Below are 19,224 nucleotides of genomic sequence, written 5' to 3'. Positions count from 1 at the left end.
TATTAAAAAAAATAGCACTTCGAGGAAAAAAAATCGTTTTAAATATAGCAGGTGTAGAAATTAATTTTGTGCCTCTTCATTCGCTTACATCTTTGGTTTAACATTCAAAAGTTTGGGGCACGTGTCAACGTTTAAACGAAGACCTGAAACTTTGCAGAAATTTTATTATGTACTTCCAAGGCATTTAAGGGGTGCGTAAGGTACGCTTAAAAAATTATTAAAATAACAACCATCCTAGTATACATCGAGATAACCCAAATTACCATTTATCTAAACAAAATGATTTAAACGGTCCTTTTCACCCCCAATCAACCCTGTGAAATACCTGACATCAAAGCTTGTTTATATATTTTCCTATTCCTAAACGATCGTAACCTCCACTTATAGCATAGAAAAAGTACTATCATAAGCTAACGCTTTGTTAACATTTAGTACAATCTGTATAACCAAAATAAACCTATAAAAGGTTTCAAAGGCTCAAATTAAAAAAAAAAAAAGCCCTGTGAATTAATCAAACGGAAATGGGAAACCGGTTGTACGGTTTTCAGTCGTCGAGTCGTCGAAGAAAATGACAATTAGCGGGCTGCGCCCTTCGCGAAATGGTATCCTTAAAACAATAAAGGTCCGAGATGGGCAACGTGGGAGAAGATTTCAAGGATAGCCCCCGTGGATCTGGTCGGGTCATCGCGTGGGCACTTATTTCGTGGCACAACAGGACCCTCCACCCTCTACACGCGTCCCACGCCGCTCGTGTGTGTGTGTGTGTTGGTTGCGTGTGCGCGCGTTATGTACCCCCTCTCTCCGCGTCACCGCGTTCGGTTGAGGTGGGGAGCGCGGCAAGGCGACGCGTCAGAAGGGGTGAGGGTTGGCCGCACGCCGCGGGTGGTGGGGATGGTTGATCGACCGTACCCTCAGCCGGTTTTCTAGTCGCCCTGCCGAGCCCCGACGTTCATTCTACCTCGATCAGCCGAGCGAGCAACATCTCTGCGATCCCCACGGAGAAGGACACGGCGAAGAGCTCGAAGGACGTCTGGGGAACTAGAACAAAGTCGAGACAGCGCGAGATCGAGAAAGGTGAAATTTCCCTTTTACAGCTATGTATATCCTCTCTTTTTCTAACGATACAAGCCAATTGTTCTCTTTTTCTCGCCGATTTATTTTCGCCGGAATTCGAATCGCGAATGTTAGGGAACGGGGTGGGGGAGGAGGAGAGCGAGGAGCGATCCTTCGATCGATTTAATTGCCCAACTTTCCGCGAGATAAAGGACGGCTAAAATTGTACGGTTATTAATAGAAAACCAGGAATAGGAACTCGAGTTGATTTTGTTTCGCGATTAGAACTCTTTACCGCCGCGGAAGCACGAAATTTTCGAGGACTACTCTTTCTAGCTAGGGCACCGTTTCCATGAATCTTTTTTTTTCGTCGCGAAATCATTTTCGTCTCGCGGTATATTTGCGGGACACTAGAATTCCTTTGGTTCTCCAGATCGAGGATACGTCGTTGTTGCTCGGGAACGTTTTATCGAGAAAATATGTTTGTTTATTTGTCGATCTTTTTTTTTTTATCGTACCGATACAAAGAAAAGGAAGCAAAATGTTTCTAACGAAGAATTAATTTCGTGGTTGTTTGCAGTTTGAAATTAAAAATATATGGTCGGCAATCGAACCGTTTCGCTTTCATTAACTCGGTTTATTTAACGACATTTTCACAACGTAATAAAACAAAAAGTGGACAAGATATGTAAACGTGTAGATACAAGAATGACGAAATTAATCATTTTTGCAATAATAAGAATACAGATTCTCAAGATAACTGAAAATAAAATTAATAGCTTACTTGTGCTAACAAGAATCTCATATTTATATTAGTACTCCGTAATAAAAGTATGATTTATTCTCACTACTAAAAAAAAAAATATTTTTATAGGAAATTATATTATTAGGTGTAGAAATTAATTCTGCGCCTTCTTATATCGAATCATTTATAACTTTAGTTTAAGTAGAAATATTCAAGCGTCACTTTCTTGTTATATGTTAAATTTCCAATCTATACATATATTATATAACCCAAGTATTATATAATCAAAATTGTACGGTTACCAAATTACATACAGAAGCATTGCAATGGCCATCAGGTTGAGACTTAGGTCTGTATCACACCATATACCGTAATAGAGACCAGTTTAATTATTCACAAGGTTCGTACTTTACTTACTTTATTTACGTTACTTTATTTTTGAATATAGAGGCACAGAATCAATTTCTACACCTAACAGAGATACATTTAATTTACAAATTTTACAAATCATTACATCGTTTCTATCGTGTAAAGACACGGGAAGCGTGCACGAGTTTAAAGTTGCTCTGTAAGACTGTCTATAGATCGTGTAGGTCCGAAGCAGGTTGTTCGCAGTTGTAAGTTTTTCCTTTCTTTTCTCTCTCTCCTTTTTCTTTCGTAAATTTAACATCGCATCAACAGCTTTGATACGCTTATTACCGACGACTGTTAGGAGCGGGGGAGTGCGAAGTGGTTGAATCTTATTACGAAGCGTTGACTATTTAACAAACGAGAGGACTTGAGATATTCGTTTAGTATCGTTGAAATTTTCGCATAAAGTAGCTTCAATTTGAACTTTGATACGGAATTCCGAGCGATAGTACAAGATTTGTTGTTTTCGTTCTTAAGAACAAAGAAATTCTGTCGCCTTACGACGCGGTCGGATTTGTCAATGGAAAGTACGGTGAATGAAATGCATCTTTAATTGCGGGTCGCATAGATGCATATACAAACGCGATAAATGGCTATAGTGTTCCTAGACGCAACAAGTGTGCGATTTCTGGGTCTACTATATCCGGTTTGGTTTTATTCGCAGGACGGGTTTAATTGGCCCGCGTTATCTATCGAACGTTTAATCGTGCTTTCGCGGGAATTACTTGCTCGTGAATCGACCAGGTGTCGCACACTTATCGTGAATATTCTGATTAACCCATTAACCATCGGTGTTCTATTTATTTATATTTTTTTTTTTAAATCTCTTATCGTTTCATTTTTGAACTTCGTTTGGAACAAAAGCATACAAATCGAAATGATGTATAGTATCGTAATAATGATGGAGAGCCTGGTTTACCTAATAAATATCAATGTTTAATTCAGTCTTATAGTAAAAAATATTACTCATAATATAATTCAAATATAATTCGGTCTCATATTTATCTCTCATATGTTGTTCATGTTTGTATATAAAAATATAAAAATATATATAAATTCAAGTAAATGTTACTTTTTATATTACCATTAAAGTCCGACATATTTTTTACTATATAATTTGAGTTTATCTATTTATAAAAGTATATATATATATTTTTGTTTTAACGTCTGTTGAACGTTTGTTGAAACGTCTGTAAATATTCTTGGACAAACCTTGTCAACGTAATGGTTCGTTTCTTTTTAAATGGTTTAAATAGCAATTTACGGTAATCAAATTTCGCACGAGCGGAGTCACTTCGAACCCTGACATTTCGACTAGACGGAAGACTCATTAGGAGCCGACGATTATGAGATCTAAACCCGCTACTCGAATTTAGTTAATTGAACGGTGATTAGCGACAACGCGAGCCGACGTAAACTAATTGCGCGTATGTTGCGGCGTGTTTGCAATTCAATTATCAGCGCCACTTGTTGGGCCTGGAGAGACTCCAGCGTCTCGTGTACCTATGAAAGCGGACACAAACTGCAGCGAATTCGAAACTACGCCAGTAATTCGATCCAATAATAATTAGTATTCTACTGAGCAGTCGTGGGAAAATTTTAATTGAAACGAAAATAAGTAATACCTGTTCGAAATGATTTATTTCGAATCATTATTTCCGATACTATTTGCATTTGAAAATAAAAATAATAACAATTCATACGAAGTAATCGATATTAGAAATAACGAATTATTTGGCCATTTTTTTTATTTCGAATTTACTGAATGAAAAGTAATCTTCGAAATGATACGAAACAAAAAGGGTTTATTGTAAGAAATTCGTGAATGGATAAAAATCCACAGTCTAGTAATAAAAAATGACATCTTCAATTTTACTTGTATTTTCAACTCCCTTCTTCGTTAATCTTGAAAACAAGCGATAATGTTCGAATCGATAATAATTCGATCACTCGCCATATACGTTTCGACTCTTCTACTTGCCAAGAAAGAACGTTCCCGTTGAATTTTCACGGGATCGTACGAAAACACTCGCGATCTCTTATAGTATGTACTTCCTACATAGTATGGCCGTTAATTTTTCACATGCAGTGGAAATAGATTCCTGACATTTCGCATTATGTGACATTTAAGCTTCTTTCGTAGTGACCTGCTATCTTCATTTGCTCGAGCACTTCGACCCGCGCACGGACGGGAACACTCTACACTAACGACGCTCTTAATCCATTCATCTTTGACCCGTTTCGACCGTTAAAAAGATGCGACAACGTCCTGATCCCTCTGATCCTTTCGCAACAATTCCATTCGCCGGTTATCTTCGAAAATTTATCGAGGATCTATCAAATAAAATACCTGATACCTCGACACGTTTCCAAGTATGGCCTCTTTAAAACAGAAATTTTCAAGACAGATTATATCACGATTGATTTTGACTTTGGCAAGTGAATTTTAACTTAATTAAAAAAATAACGCTGGCTCCATGAAATATCAGGTTGATCAAAAAGTTCGTTCAGTTCACTAACTCCAGTTCGATTGTTTAGTATTCAAAGTCACTCGACAGTGAACACTTAGCCTTGTTTATCGACTGCAGATTTTTAAGTCTGATTTTTCCAATTTTCATTTTTTTTCGCTTTTTAGATTTGCAAACTGAAAAGAACTTCAAAAGGAGCGGTTAAACATTTAGAGGAATTATTTACGTCGGTAAATGAGAAATCCTACAGAATAGTTGAATATTTCACGAGGGGTTGAAGTGATAAAAGAAATATTTATACAAAAGTGATTCGGTTCGGTACTCCATTTACGTAGAGTTCTTGGAGAATCCACGTGTCAGGGTTTACCACATGGGTTCAAAGCCCATCGTGAATGTAAATATTCGTGCTTACAGATGACGCGCGAGTGGGTGTGGTTATTAACTCTGTGCTCCATCGTCGCGATATGCGAATCGTTGCCCACGAACCTGTCGGAGAACGCGAAAAAGACTGACCAAGCCATGAGACCAAAACGTAAGTTGTGATTCGATTTTACAGGAAAACATATAGTTTACTTATCTTACCAACGTACTACGTCGACCCGCGTGCACTTGCATATACACTTATTTCGAATAAAAGAATAATCATGTATAGTTGGAGGCAACCGTATGTGGAACTTTTCTAGAATAACTAATGATTATATTCGTTTAGTTTGATAAAGTATATTTGTTGAATCGTAACGTTATTCGACATTCCTGCTCGCGTTAGGGTACGTGAACGTTGAGAATAAGTAGAAAGAACGCGTAATGTGGTCAGACATGTTCGGTATATCACACGATTCTAAAATATTTGCCAATAATTTTCTTTCTATTCGATCGCTTATCGGGAATGCGTATTGTTCTCAGCTAAACGGGCACAGGAAATGTTGATGTTTGGCAATCAACAAAATCGTCAGGCGGACAGCAACGCGGGAGCATCTTACACGTCCAACGCGGAGAAGAGTAAGAAATAACGTGCACGTTATTGCAGGGAGAAAAAAAAGATCAATCGTGGAAGCGATAGCCCTCTACTTAACGCGTGCTTTTCAATGAACCAAACAAATTAATTCCGAAAGTTAAGTGTCTAAGAAAATGAATTCGAGATACTTAAATACTGAAATAAATTTTTTTTTTCAGTTTAAATTTCGACGAAGTTACAGAAACGAGTAACGTAATAAATGTTCGATTACATAGTTTCTAATAGTCTTTAAACAAAATTTAATCACAGTAGAAATTTTCGAGAGTACTAGTCTGGCAGTCCAACGTGTTAAACCGCGACTGATCTTTCTTTATCTCTGCAATAGAATATCTATTATGTGAACGTCCTTTAACGCCTTGCAGTAATATTTACCTATACGGATCTTGGATTATTATTAACGCAAAATAATTTTTTCTTTATATTCTTACTATATCTTTGTGAAGCTATTACCAACGGATCGACAAGGCTTTCCCGTTGAAAATGAATGCAAATATAATCTTCCTTCGGATTATTTGCAATTACAAGCTATTCGCATAATTTTTGAATCGTTCGAATTACGTATAATTAAAACTCGCCCAAATATGGTCGAGTTTGTACTCATTTTCATCTGGAGAATCCCGTCAACGCTATCCTGACATTGTCGAAGGGATACAGTTTCCTTGTTCTGATTTTTCTCTCCCTCGTTCCAGGAACTGCTTCCGCGTCAGGATTGGGCGGACTGAAGGTAGCCCTAGCTGAAGAAGAGAAGACCTCTCGCTCGAAGGCGCTGGGCAACAGTCTCTACGATCGGGATTCCTTTTCCCCTTACGACAAAAATTACGAGTGAGTGTTTCCAGAAAACTACGAACGCGATTTATCGTGGAATATCGACTCCCGAGCCCAGGACACTCGTTTATCGTTACAGCTACGGTAAGGTCCTGGTGAACGAGCTGGGCGACGAACTGCCCCAGGTCTGGGACGTTGCTCCGTATTCCCGTTACTACTTGAACGAGGAGCGTCGAAAGAGATCCGACAAGTCCGTTCTGGTTGGAACGACCACCATCAAACCGTCGACCACTTCGTTCCAGTCACCAACAGCCACGCAGCAGACTGTACAGGCGCAGATGAAGAGGAGGTAAGTCAACCATTTTCTTATTCTGCACGACTACTTTGCGGTTAACGATCATTTGAACTTGTAATAGTAGGTGTAGAAATTATTTTAAGTAGAGGAAATAGCTTCAGATTTTTTACCGAGCTCATATATAAAGAGATAATTAAGATAAAAATTTGACGTTCTTAATTTAATCAATCTCTACTGGAGTTATCTCTATTGGATATCTGGATTTCTACTGGTGGTTCGGGAGGTGATTTGAAACAACTTTTTCCTTAACGAAAATGTTGTTTCAAATCACCTCCCGAACTACCCCTTTCAAGGTGTTACAACATTTTTCGGACACCCTGTATTTGTTAGCCGGCCCTAACCCAACCATGAAAAATCGAGGCGGACGTCCTGGGACTTACACTTAGTCTAGGACACCCTGTATGAATAAAATGCAGGTGTCCCACACAGAAAAAAAACCTTTTAAAGCTACCACTCTGACCGAACCTCTTTTATTATCCTGGCGACTATTGAACCCCAGCGAAACTTCATCCATAGAGAATGAAAAACACCTCGTGCGACATAAACGAGGGGAAAAATAGAGGAAAAATAGAGGAAAAATAGAGGGGAACAAGCTGCCCCTGTGATCGAACGTTACCCCTCGAAGCGGGAAACGGCGTTATTCCAGTGGAAACAAACTCCGCTGATGATCAGCGACGATAACGACAGCCTCTCCAAGTCGTATCGAACGACTTGGTCGTCAAGTCGACCGCCGCGTTCCTGGCGGGGGCAACGCCCTCGCCAGCCCTCTCATCCCCATTCAAAAGAAACGTCGAAGAAAAAGAGGGATGTCCCGAGCCAGAGGGCGGGAACGGGTGAGCTTCCGCAGGGGTGGGAATCGCGGACGGCTTGCACGAAGCCGATTCACCCTGCTCGCGGACTACCTGTTCCACAGGTGAATTCGCTCCGGCGCACCCTGACTGGGGTCGCGTGGAACGCAATTGGCGTCAGTGAGGACACCGGGGACGTTTATAAATTGCGTGAGGACACCTCTCCTCCTTACGTAAGATTTTACCTGGAGTTTTCTTGAAAAGCGTTGAACACACCACTCTGTACCGAAACTAATCGGAATGGGTATAGTTTAATCAATTTAGTGGCTGTGGCGGACAGTGGAGCAGTGAGTAGCGTAGGCGACTATCACGCCGAGAACCTTGATTTTCGAATCCCGGCCGGTTCGCCTCGATTTTTCATGGTAAGATTAGGACCGGCTAACAAATATAAACATCGAAAAGCCTACATGGCATAGGATGAGCAATGGAAAAATTAAAGACATTAAAAGAAAAAGAGAAATTGGGAATAGCAAACACATAGTGGTGAAATTACGAGACTACAGTTCCCGTTCACCTTAACCCTTTGCACTTCGAGAAGTGACTCCCAGTCACCGTTAGATTTCACGCAGCAAATCTACAATACCTAATGTTTCTAAACATATATATATATATAATATATATATATTAATAAATGAATTGACTATATTTAATATATATACATATATGTATATAAGTATAGGTGACATGGCAGTCGACGTGATAAAAGTATAGAAGTAAATCCATACGTGTACAACGAAACATAGTTAACAAGAGCTCCGTTTTTCTTTTTCTTTTTAATTGGGAAATATTTATTCCGAAACCAATAGCAATCATCGGCGAACCTAAACGGACGGTGAAATTGGAGAGTTTGTTCGATAAATGGCGACGAATGGCTCGCGTCGTCAATTTAAATCGCAAGTCGATACTTTTGCTGGTCGAAGGTTGTCGATGGTATTTGCAGCGGCGACGCGTGACGTAAAATTGCTTTCATTAATTAAGTCGACGTCGTCGGTGACGTTCCCCGCGGTACGTCATAGCATGATCAATTATTTTCAAGTCAGCCGATAGAGCTCTTTACGTCAAACTTTTATTTTTACGCGCAAACCCAGACACGAGTGTGCATTTCCTGACCTGTAAATGAATGTCACAGGTCACCAGCTGCGCGCATACTAATTTCCCATATCTAGAGAAACGGAGTCTCGTCGAAACTTGCGGAGAAACTAGAGGCAAACAATGGGGAGGAAATACTTTCGACAAAGCATCACGAAACTGTCAAGTCCGTGACGCGGGTGTTACGATTCAATTTCTTTCCACTGATCAATTCACCGCGCGTGTTTATGTCAATTCATATTTTTACGTACATACACAGCAAATGAGTCGAAACTTAAACGATAGTACGTGTTATCTTCTAAACAGTATAATATGTACAGTCCGACTATGTCTATCGAAGACACGTGTCTAAATCAAATTATACGTTCGATGTTTCCAAATAAATTTTCCATTATAAACAACATGTACATGGATAAACTTTACACATGTATTTAAAATGATTCATTCGATATTTCCTGGATGAATATTTTGTCGACTTATGCACGTTTTTATGCGAGCATTTGCCAATGCTCTTATTAACAATCTGAAAAGATTAAGGATAACGATAAATAAATTTCTTTCGCGTTTTAATTCTTTACAACGTGGATATTTAATGATAAAATTTGAAAGAATTCCGTAATTATGGCTATTTGCGTAAGTACTTAGGAAACTAGATCCAGCTAAAATTGCTTTTATTAAAAGCTCATCTAAAGCTTGCCGATGGCAGCGTTTCATTTAAATCCCAGTTAGTTCTAAATTGATTCGCAAACGCTGAGAAAACGCAAAGTACGTTGCTAACGAACTTCTCCGAATACTAATTACAAACGTAACTTCGTCAGAGCGAACTTAAATTAACGAAAGTCGTTGGAAAACGGTCGTTACAGATGCCACCGTCACGCGGCACAGACCTCTCGCTGTCAAGCTTAAATAAAAAAAAAAGCACATTCAACTTCACCGAAGAAAATATTTCATAAATAATACACAGATAGCATAAAATATAATAATTTGTTTCTTGTCACAAATTTCAATCGAATACAACAAATAGTATATTTGCGATTTCTTTTTTTTGTTTAAATCAACACGTTTCACTTCGCTCCATAAAGTATGCAGGACGGTCGGGAAATCGCTGGGAGTACAGTGGCGTAAGAAGGCGCGTGGGCGGTCGGGGTGTCGGTGCGTGGGTGTGTTTGTGCGCACAGAGACGGTCGTACGGGGTACACGCGCACAGTTTGGTGCAGTCATCGAGACTCGTTCGATACCCGTGACGCAATAGAGGTAGATTTTCCAAGGGGTGGGTCCACGAAAAGCTGAATGGGAGCCGGGCAGCGAGATGTAGGTCAACCTCGACTATTGCTCGACGTATCGCCAGCCAATCAGCTGACGAGAATAGACGCCTAGTTACTGTCCTAGCTTCCGCGAGATGCGTGATAATTCACGGAGCCCCGGCTGAATTCGCGCGCGGCGCACGACGCGGTCGTGCCGGGAACGTCGTCGTCGACGGAAACTTGGAAAACGATGCATCGTACGTGCGGATCACGAACCTCGGAACTCGACCAGAGATTGGTTGCATTTTATTCCGATAATCGGCGACGAATGAAATATACGTACCGAACGTATAGCGATTCGTAACTTTTATTTAAGAGAACAGTTAACGCTCGATTTTATGGAGTATATATTCATTTTGACTCGTTCTAAATTTGACAATGTTTCGCAGAAATATTTTTATATCTTTCCCCTTCCACTTATAATGACACTTGTTAATTCAGGGAAAAGCGTATATTTAAATTGATTTTTGTCCGAGGCTTTTCATTTGTTTTAGTAAACTGACTTCATTTATCGAGATATTGTTTCAGGAGCGTGTAACTGCCAAAAAGAAATACTTTTCCTATGTGTGATAGCGTATATTATTCTAAATAATAATAATAATAACAGTAGCGTACATCGTTTAAAAAAAGTAACAGTCCATTTCGAACATTTTTCTCTTTGACCATGTGTCACTCGGTTAGAAACTGTTCGACTGATTCCGCGTGTAAGGTGTATGTATCGTAAGGTGTATGTATCGTAAGGTGTATGTATTTGATACGGAGCGAATAGATATCGTGGATCATATCGTATACGAATGTACTCTAGCGAAACAAGTCGGAAAGCTGAATGAAACCACCTGACGAGTCGGAACGTTTTGGCATATATCCAGCCAATCAGCTGACTGTATTAGTCGGCGGCGTTATATCGATCATCCGCAACGGAGCATGCACTAGGCATGCTCCACGGACCTGACCTAGGACAATATCCTGCCAACGGCTGGCGCAAACGCGTACGATCCACTCTCGTTGTATCGACGCTTTAGGATTCGCGTTCTTTTATTCGATGCGCTTTTCATTCAGGATACTTTTCCTCTGCAACAGTCACGGACGAAAACATAGAACATCCTACTAGTTTTGGCATTTTTTATGTCGTTGATAACATAAAAGTCATTGCATTCGCAACAATTTATACTGTTTTTGTTCGTGGGTTCCAATTGTTTAAACTAAAATATCGATATCTGAAATGATTGACTTTAGGATTTATTAATTTCTATATTTTTAATATTCGTTCTTTAACCCTTTGCACTTGGATGTCCCCTATGAAAGGAGAATCGTAATCCAATCGCAAGAATTTATAATCAAGTCTAATATTACTAAAAAAAGACACGTTTCCAAAGTTACTTTATGTAATGCGATTCCTGTTCGCAAATTTTGCAACGAGACGAGGCGAAGTGCAAATGGTTAATTTAACATTCAAATTCATCCAAATTCGTTCGAATCATACAGCCCAGGGACAATAATATAGAACACCCTATTCATTTTTACATTTTGATTAAATAGGTAACATAAACGCTCGTTTCGGAAGAGTTCAATTAAACGAGTTTTTTGGTTTGCAAAATAAATCGTGAACGTTTGAATTAAAGGTGGAAATCGCTTGATTATTTTCAGCGTTCCGATTTACCAAGAGCCACGATTCAAGAGGGAATTAGACATCGATCCAGAGGATGTGTTGACCCTGCTCTCCCTCTGGGAAAACGAGCGTCGTAATCGGTGAGGATTATATTCGATTAATGTTAATTACGAACTATGTAAATTTTCGAGATGGTAGTATCGCAGTTTCGAATAAGCTGTTATTTATTTATGAGTTCGACACCTTGTTTCGAAATCTTTGCCAGAAAAGTAGGGAAAAGTAGTAGCTTCTGAGGGGAAATATTTCGATCGATACTTTTATATACTTTACTATTACTATTAGTAATTTACTATTACTTTGAAATAAATGCTCAAAACACACGAAAGGAGGACAGCGGCTTGCGATGCAACCTCCTAATATACATATAAAAACAAATCACTGTATTCTGTTGTTAAAAAGTCATCAATTTTTGTACAGAAACTGGCACAAATACGTGAACGACGAGTACGAGAACGTGGACGACGACGGCAGCATCCTTGAAGAGGAGGCCCCTCGAAACAGTAAGTCCAAGAGAATAAATCAAATCGTATGCAATCGTTCAGCGCACGGTGAGCTCGCAAACTAACGGCGCCTATTGATGGCGCAACCTGTTTACATGCTCGTCGTGCACTGAAATGATCGTGACACCCAGTTCTAATATAGATTAAATTAATTAAATATAAAAAGAAATGTTTGTTTCGCCTATCTATTAGGTATAGAAATCTTCTTTTCAGTTTTTAGAATTGCTAAACTAAAAATAATGTATATACCTTTACATCTTGTATCGAGCAACAAAAGCAAAAAGAGGTTTAGGCATACGTAACAGGACAGTTGCGACGGCTGCCCTTCACAAAGTTCATTTATATTTAGGTCTACATTTTTTATTGGGTTCGATCGAATGTCTGACGTTACATCCAGCCGACTCCTATATTTAGTTTCCGTTGGTATTAAAGGCAAAGTTCGGTTTCGCGCAGAGAAACATTAATCCAAACATGGCTCCGATCGGACTATTTTTGATTACACGTCGTTCGAATCATTTTTTAGTCATTACAGCTGCGTCTAATTAAAACGATTTCGAGTATAGTCGTGTTTGGACTTGTTTCTATCGAGAAAATCTGACGAACCCGTTACTAATACGCTCGCGAATACAATAGTAATTCAATAATAGAATAATAATTCAATAATAATATTAATAATATTTATAATAATATTCATCGTCTTATAAAATCACACTCGTAAAACGTACACAGTCAACGTGCTATACGTGTTCGAGTTTTTCTTTCAACGGAATATTTGGGTGTTCCTATTTAAATTAAACGCTCCACCCTGAACAATCACTTAAAAGCGACAACTGTAATACTTTTATTGTCCAAGAAAACGCGATTAATTTCATTAATCATCCTCTCGCAGTCATTCCATGGGTGGAATCCCCGTTGTATCCTCATCGTCGATACAGCGTCGATTCCCTGTCTTCGTCCGATATCGGAATTGTACGTACCCATCCGCCGAGCTATTACGAACAATACGGCAACCAGTACGCTCAACAATACGAGGGCGCTTCTCAATACGGCAGCCCTCAATACGGTCTTGTTTATCCTAAACAAACATACTACAACGCGCCAGAGAAGAGGTTCATGGTCACCAGGAAACGCTCGCAGGTAACGCGCTACTACTGATTCTTAGTACACTCGTAATCCGTTAGAAGGAAAATAATAAGCAAAATTGTACGGCTACGCTGTATAAAATTTATATCGTATATCCAGATAAATTATAATACGTAGATAAATTCATTTAGATACATCAGGTCGAGAACTTAGAAAAACTAGCACTTTAACGTAACAACGCGACAAATAAATATTTCTACTCCGACTAAGAAACAAACAAAATAAGTTACAAAGAAAAATAAGTTAATCGAATACAGAGGCATAGAATTAACGTCTACGCCTATTAATAGTCATCGACTGATCGGTTTACTCTTTTGTTGCAGGCGTACGACCCCTACTCCGGCGCTGCTCAGTTCCAAATCAGCTCTCAATCGCGAGGATATCCCTACCCACATCGCCTAGTCTATTAAGCCATCCGATTCTGCTCGGCAAACTAAAGTAACAAAAAGAAAAAGAAATCGAGAAATAAATTATCGAGAACGTATTCGGGGGAAACAGCGAAAGGTATCCAACAGTGACGGGAGAAAGAAGGGTAACGGAATTTACGTTTTCGGACTCGCGTACAACACAAAACACGATTTCGCGGTCTTTTCGGCGAGGTCCCTCTCTGACGTCTCCCCCCACACCCCCACCCTCACCCTCAGCCCACAACCATCTTTTTAGTCGTTCTGTCTTTGTTGTGAACACAGCAATACGTGCTCGAGTAGCGAAACAAGAAAAGACTACTTCTTACTTTAAGAAACACGGTGCTCAGAAAGACTTTTCACTAGCTACAAGAGTCTGCTGAAGAGATAACAGATCACTCACGTCTTAATCATTTAGCGGCGCTGCATTAATTCTCTTCCGTTCAAATCACCCCGAACGATTTCCTTTGTAACGTAAATTTTCGTTCAGATACATATACCGCAGAAATGTCGAGATTCTTATACGATCAAGGAAATGTCGTTGCTCCGAAAATATCGAACGTTTCAACGTCCATTTTCTATGGAGAGAATATCAACGTCGATCACACGATAATGATTAAGGAACCACGTGAAAGGATAACTTAGGCGCTTTCGCTTGGGTACTTCAGCGTGCTCTTGTACCTTTTCGCTTCAAACGGTGAAGTTACAGTTTTTAAGCTCCACGCGCGTGCAACGCCCGGGGCGTAATTGAGAAACCCCCGGCGATCACGCCACGACTGAAATCGTTAAACAATCGTAGTATTCGAATCAAACTACCCTCAGGCTTGGTTTGCGATTTTTCTGACTGATATAAAAGACGAATATTAACTATTTTCCATGGGGCTAGCTCGGACGGCGTAGACGTAGCGTTCCATCCGATAGATAACCGTAGAACTTGAAACGAGAGACGGATTATTGGCGTTGTTGATCGTGTTCGAACGTTCGATAAATATTTCTGAAATTTCTGGTTGACGCCAAAGAGATTGTACGAATGAAGCGGAGGAGCCATAGGGGCCTCCGTAAGCGAAGATTGCTGATGCGAAGAAAGAGAGATTTCGGAAATATTTAAGGAAAGAAGATATCTAACGAGGAGAACAAGGACGGGACTTTCGATCCGTGGATCGTAAAGAACGACAAGTGATTTTAGGATACGCGAATTCAGAACGAAAGACAAGGAGGGAAGATACGTAGTTTCTTAAGCTATCGTTCGTTTCGCGTCAATGGACATTGTTATATGCATATTGTCCCTAGGGATGTTCGAGTCTAACACGATTTTCTAGAAAATCAGACATTTTTTTTTTTTTTTTTTTTTTTTGAAGTAACAACCGATTTTTGTACCTCGATCTCTCGTGAAATATGAACACGGTTTTCGATCGTTATTTCAATCGGATTACATCGTTTAATGTGCGATTACTTAACAGTAATTGATTTATCGTTTAATTTTTAGTTCATTTTTGTCGTGTATAATATCTCAAATATAAATACTTTTGAAGTTGAGACTTTAAAAATATGTAATACGATTAGTAAGTAGAGAAACAATTTTTCGAATTGATCTTTAAGATGTCGATTTTTTAGCAAATTTATGCCAGTCGATTCGGTTGAAAATCGATTTTTGAATCGAACATTCCTAATAGTCTCTAATATATCTGGTGTCAAGAAGCAAGCAGTGCGATCGAAGTTCGATCGAGGCTTGTTCATACGATTCATGTTTGTACCTCGTCAGTTTAATTTACTTTGCAAACACAGATATACTGGCTGTCCCGAAAATGTTGGAGGTCCTTGAAAGGGGTGGTTCGGGAGGTGATTTGAAACACCTTTTTCCTTAGCGAAAGTGTTGTTTCAAATCACACCCTGAACCAGAACGGTCTTTCGTTGGAGGTCTTTTCACGGACCTCCAACATTCTTTAGACACCCTGTATGTATATATCGAGGATAGCAAACGAACAGTGTTATCGAGTACTGAAAATATCAGTTTGAATCCAAAGGTACCTTCGGTGTTAAACGCTACAACATATCTTCTATTGGATTCACACTTTATATTCGACGTGTAACAATATTCTCCTAAACCTCTACCATTATGTTAGGCGTAGAAATTAATTCTGTGCCTCTATATCCAATCATTCGTAACTTCAATTTAAGGAGAAATATTCAATCGTCATTTTGTTATCGTTAAACTGCGAATTTTATGCATCTACGATATAAACTAACATAATTAGCATATACTAAACGTAACCAAAAGGTATGAGCACTTATGCAAAATGAAACAACAATATTATTGTAATAATTGTAGAGTATATCCAACATACATTATGTATAATTTATGTATGTTCTCTATATTATTTTATTCATTAAATGCACATCATCCGCAGTTTGATTATTATATGTTAAATTACATATCATTACAGTCTCCATTACAATGAATTTATATTGTATAATCAAAGTCCTAACCTAATGACAATTACAACTGTACGCATATGTATGTACGAAGATCGGTAGCCATACATCTTTACTTATTATTATTATTATTATTCTAACAGATTGTACACTTGATAATTACAGTAATTGTAGTAGAGTAACAATAACAAAACATTTGATGGCTACTACAGTTCGTATAGATACATTGCAATGACCATCAGGTTGAGACTTGTATAGATATTTAGTACAAAGCAGGCTCATACTTTAATATGCCATTATGCCGATTTGATATGTCCGTTTAAACTAGAGTTGCGAATAATTGAATACAGAGGCACAGAATTAATTTCTACACCCAACACTTTAAATATAATCGTCAATTAATTTTCTAATCGTGAACGACACTAATACACGTATGCCTGCGCTAGTAAGTGGCAAGAATTAATTCGACGAGCGTTTAATGCATATCTCGATAATGTTCACTTTCGAGCTCGAAGTTCAAGTTTTTTGCACCTTGATCTGAAATCGAGATTCCTACCACTTTGTGCTATAGGTTATATCTATCGAATTGCAACCAACGCTTTATAATTTTTTACATAAAAGCGAACGTACACAATTGCGTGAATATCCCTCGAGAGGTTAATTTTCAAACGTAACGATATAATTTTACTCTCGGTACGAAACGTGCGTAAGTTTTGTTTTAGTGTGATATTTTAATTCTACGAGGTATCGTGATCGCAAATAACGGTAATTTTGACACCAAAGTAAATGTACACGTACGTGTCGGTATCCCTCGCGAAGTTAACTGAAACACGACGATGTAGTTTTACTATCGGTACGAAATATGCGTACGTTTTCTTTTAGCTCGAATCAACGAAGGCGTCTCGAGAACTAAATCTCCGATGAATATTCGATTCCTCGCGTCGAAAGCAGCGCGTTGGCAATTTTTTCAAAGCACAAAGCCAACGTGACTCGAGGATAAGAGGGTTGCACGGCAAACGATCAAAATCAATTGAAATTTTCACCCGACTTGCGAGTGTAAAGTGTGAAATACCTTTTACCGATAATCCATCGTCTTACCAATGCCACTGAAAAATATTATGCAAGGTGAAACTAATGGGGAAGTACGGGAACGTACTTACGAACGATAGCGAGTTAAATCTGACGATTCTTTTCTGATTGAAACCAAACACGGCCTTCCATTGCAGCAAACGTTCCGAGGAGACTGAATAATTCTTTTCGCTTCTTTTAGTATTTCTTTCTTCTTTTTTTCTGCTATTGTTTCTCGTCGTCTGATCGATACGCTCGAAACGTCACGTGTGATTTTGCGACGGCTGACGAAATTAGATGACGAAAGGATAAAAAAAAAAGAAAAAAAAGGACAAATCAAGACAAGTAACGAGCGGACGACCGACCGATCGGCACAGAACGATCGGCGTGGAAAGAAAACCTTTTGTGACTTAATGCTATATATTTTTGACGATCGTTTAGCGTGTAATTAGATTTACTTCTAGACTAAGTATTATCGAAACGATGAAAATAAATTCAGTATTTATCGTATATGTAATTAATGTTACTATAGATGACGAGAAATATCGATTAATTATCGTGTAATTGAAGGGATAACCAATCAATCGGGTTTTGCGTTTCATTGATAAAGATTTTGAGCTGGAAAACGCGGCTAATTTCGATGAAAATTTTCTCCGTTTAGAGCTTTTCTCGTTCAATCGATGCTCGGTTGAACTGCGAAACGTTTCGATCGCAAAATCTTTCACAATAAATAAAAAGAAAAAGTTAAAAAAGAGAGAGAGAGAGAGAAACCATCCGAACGAGTTAGTTTTCGACGTGACTGCCACGTCTTTTTTCGAAAATCTATAGAGAGACATTGTATTTTTACTGTGAAATTAATCCTCGGACAGCGTATATTTTTTTAGCAAAGAAAATCACGATCGTTGCTTCTCGAAGACTAAAAAACAAAAAAAAAAGGAAACACGTCCTCGATGAAGCGTTTCGTCGTTGAAATTTTTAATGCTGGATACAGAACCACGTCGAATGGTGAAAGCTGAAAACAACTCTTCGATCGAAAATCCTAGCGTTGATGCGCGTCACCGTGACGATAGTCGTTATTAAAGTTCTCCTCGTACGATTTAAGGATCCACTTTCGTCTCGACGTGCGCGCACACGAAAGCGAGAAATACCTCCTCTAAACTATTTTAACGCATGCTCGATCCTAAACGTGAAAAATAAAATCCTATTTCGATACGATGTTTAAAACTTCGAAATGAAAACAACTACGTTACTAACGATTAGTAACATTTTTTAAACGAGGTAGACGGACGATTTTCCAGATTTGCTAAAAAAACTTCTTGTTATCGATTTTACGGAACTATATTGTATTCCAACATCTTCGACGATGTAGCGTTAAGGGGAAACTTCCGTCTAGGGACGTGATTTTTAGGTAATTTTTCGGATTGAACGGGGAGGAGGAGGAGGATATCGCAAGATCTTTTGTAATGCGGTCTTCTTCTCTACATATTGGGTGCTTTCCAATTACTTAAGGAACACCACTGCGAAGAGTTGAAAAATTGGTAATTTTTGTAATTCATTTCTTTGAATTAACATCAATCAGACATTCTTAAATATTCTAGTTACCCGGGGCTGTAACTTTATTACTTCAACGAATTTAGAGAAATTCTGTTACTCGGTTATTCTCTGTGTCACGTACTTTCGAAATATCTAAAAAAGAATTGATCTCTTCGACCCTCTAGATGAAAATTTCCCCTTAAACGTGCAAAGAAAGACCTAAAAATATTTTTGCTCTAGGAAGATTTATCGAAAAATAGCGGACGAATAATAGCCAGCGAAATTGTAGTAACACGTATACAGTCAGACCCCATATAACACAGTTAAAACCAATACAAACCTGAAGAATTTACTTCGAGCATTCGCATCGGTTTTTAGAATTCGCGGATAGACACGTTGGTAGCCACGTCGCCCAGAAATG

At 38.8% G+C, this 19,224-nt stretch overlaps 1 protein-coding gene across 1 annotated transcript; it reads left to right on the top strand.

Moving 5' to 3' along the window:
• Nucleotides 1-365: 365 nt before the first annotated feature.
• Nucleotides 366-15,661, top strand: LOC128878056 (prohormone-2-like). The gene is made up of 9 exons (XM_054125878.1): nucleotides 366-1,074; nucleotides 5,092-5,209; nucleotides 5,581-5,676; nucleotides 6,382-6,514; nucleotides 6,597-6,806; nucleotides 11,701-11,802; nucleotides 12,140-12,222; nucleotides 13,112-13,359; nucleotides 13,689-15,661. The coding sequence occupies exons 2-9, from the start codon at nucleotides 5,092-5,094 to the stop codon at nucleotides 13,773-13,775; spliced, it is 1,077 nt and encodes a 358-aa protein (XP_053981853.1). The 5' UTR covers nucleotides 366-1,074; the 3' UTR covers nucleotides 13,776-15,661.
• Nucleotides 15,662-19,224: the final 3,563 nt, after the last annotated feature.

Source organism: Hylaeus volcanicus, chromosome 6 (assembly GCF_026283585.1).
Source record: "Hylaeus volcanicus isolate JK05 chromosome 6, UHH_iyHylVolc1.0_haploid, whole genome shotgun sequence".
In the NCBI taxonomy this organism is placed as follows: domain Eukaryota; kingdom Metazoa; phylum Arthropoda; class Insecta; order Hymenoptera; family Colletidae; genus Hylaeus; species Hylaeus volcanicus.
Note: the sequence above shows the minus strand (reverse complement) of the source record. Positions and strands in the feature narration are given on the sequence as shown.

What these genes read in the sequence shown, in the direction of transcription:
- LOC128878056 (XM_054125878.1), top strand. Translation starts at nt 5,092, where the DNA reads ATGACGCGCGAGTGGGTGTGGTTATTAACTCTGTGCTCCATCGTCGCG. An exon ending in CACGTCCAACGCGGAGAAGA is followed by an intron (nt 5,677 to 6,381) that starts GTAAGAAATAAC and finishes CCCTCGTTCCAG; the next exon opens with GAACTGCTTCCGCGTCAGGA. An exon ending in AGAGGAGGCCCCTCGAAACA is followed by an intron (nt 12,223 to 13,111) that starts GTAAGTCCAAGA and finishes ATCCTCTCGCAG; the next exon opens with TCATTCCATGGGTGGAATCC.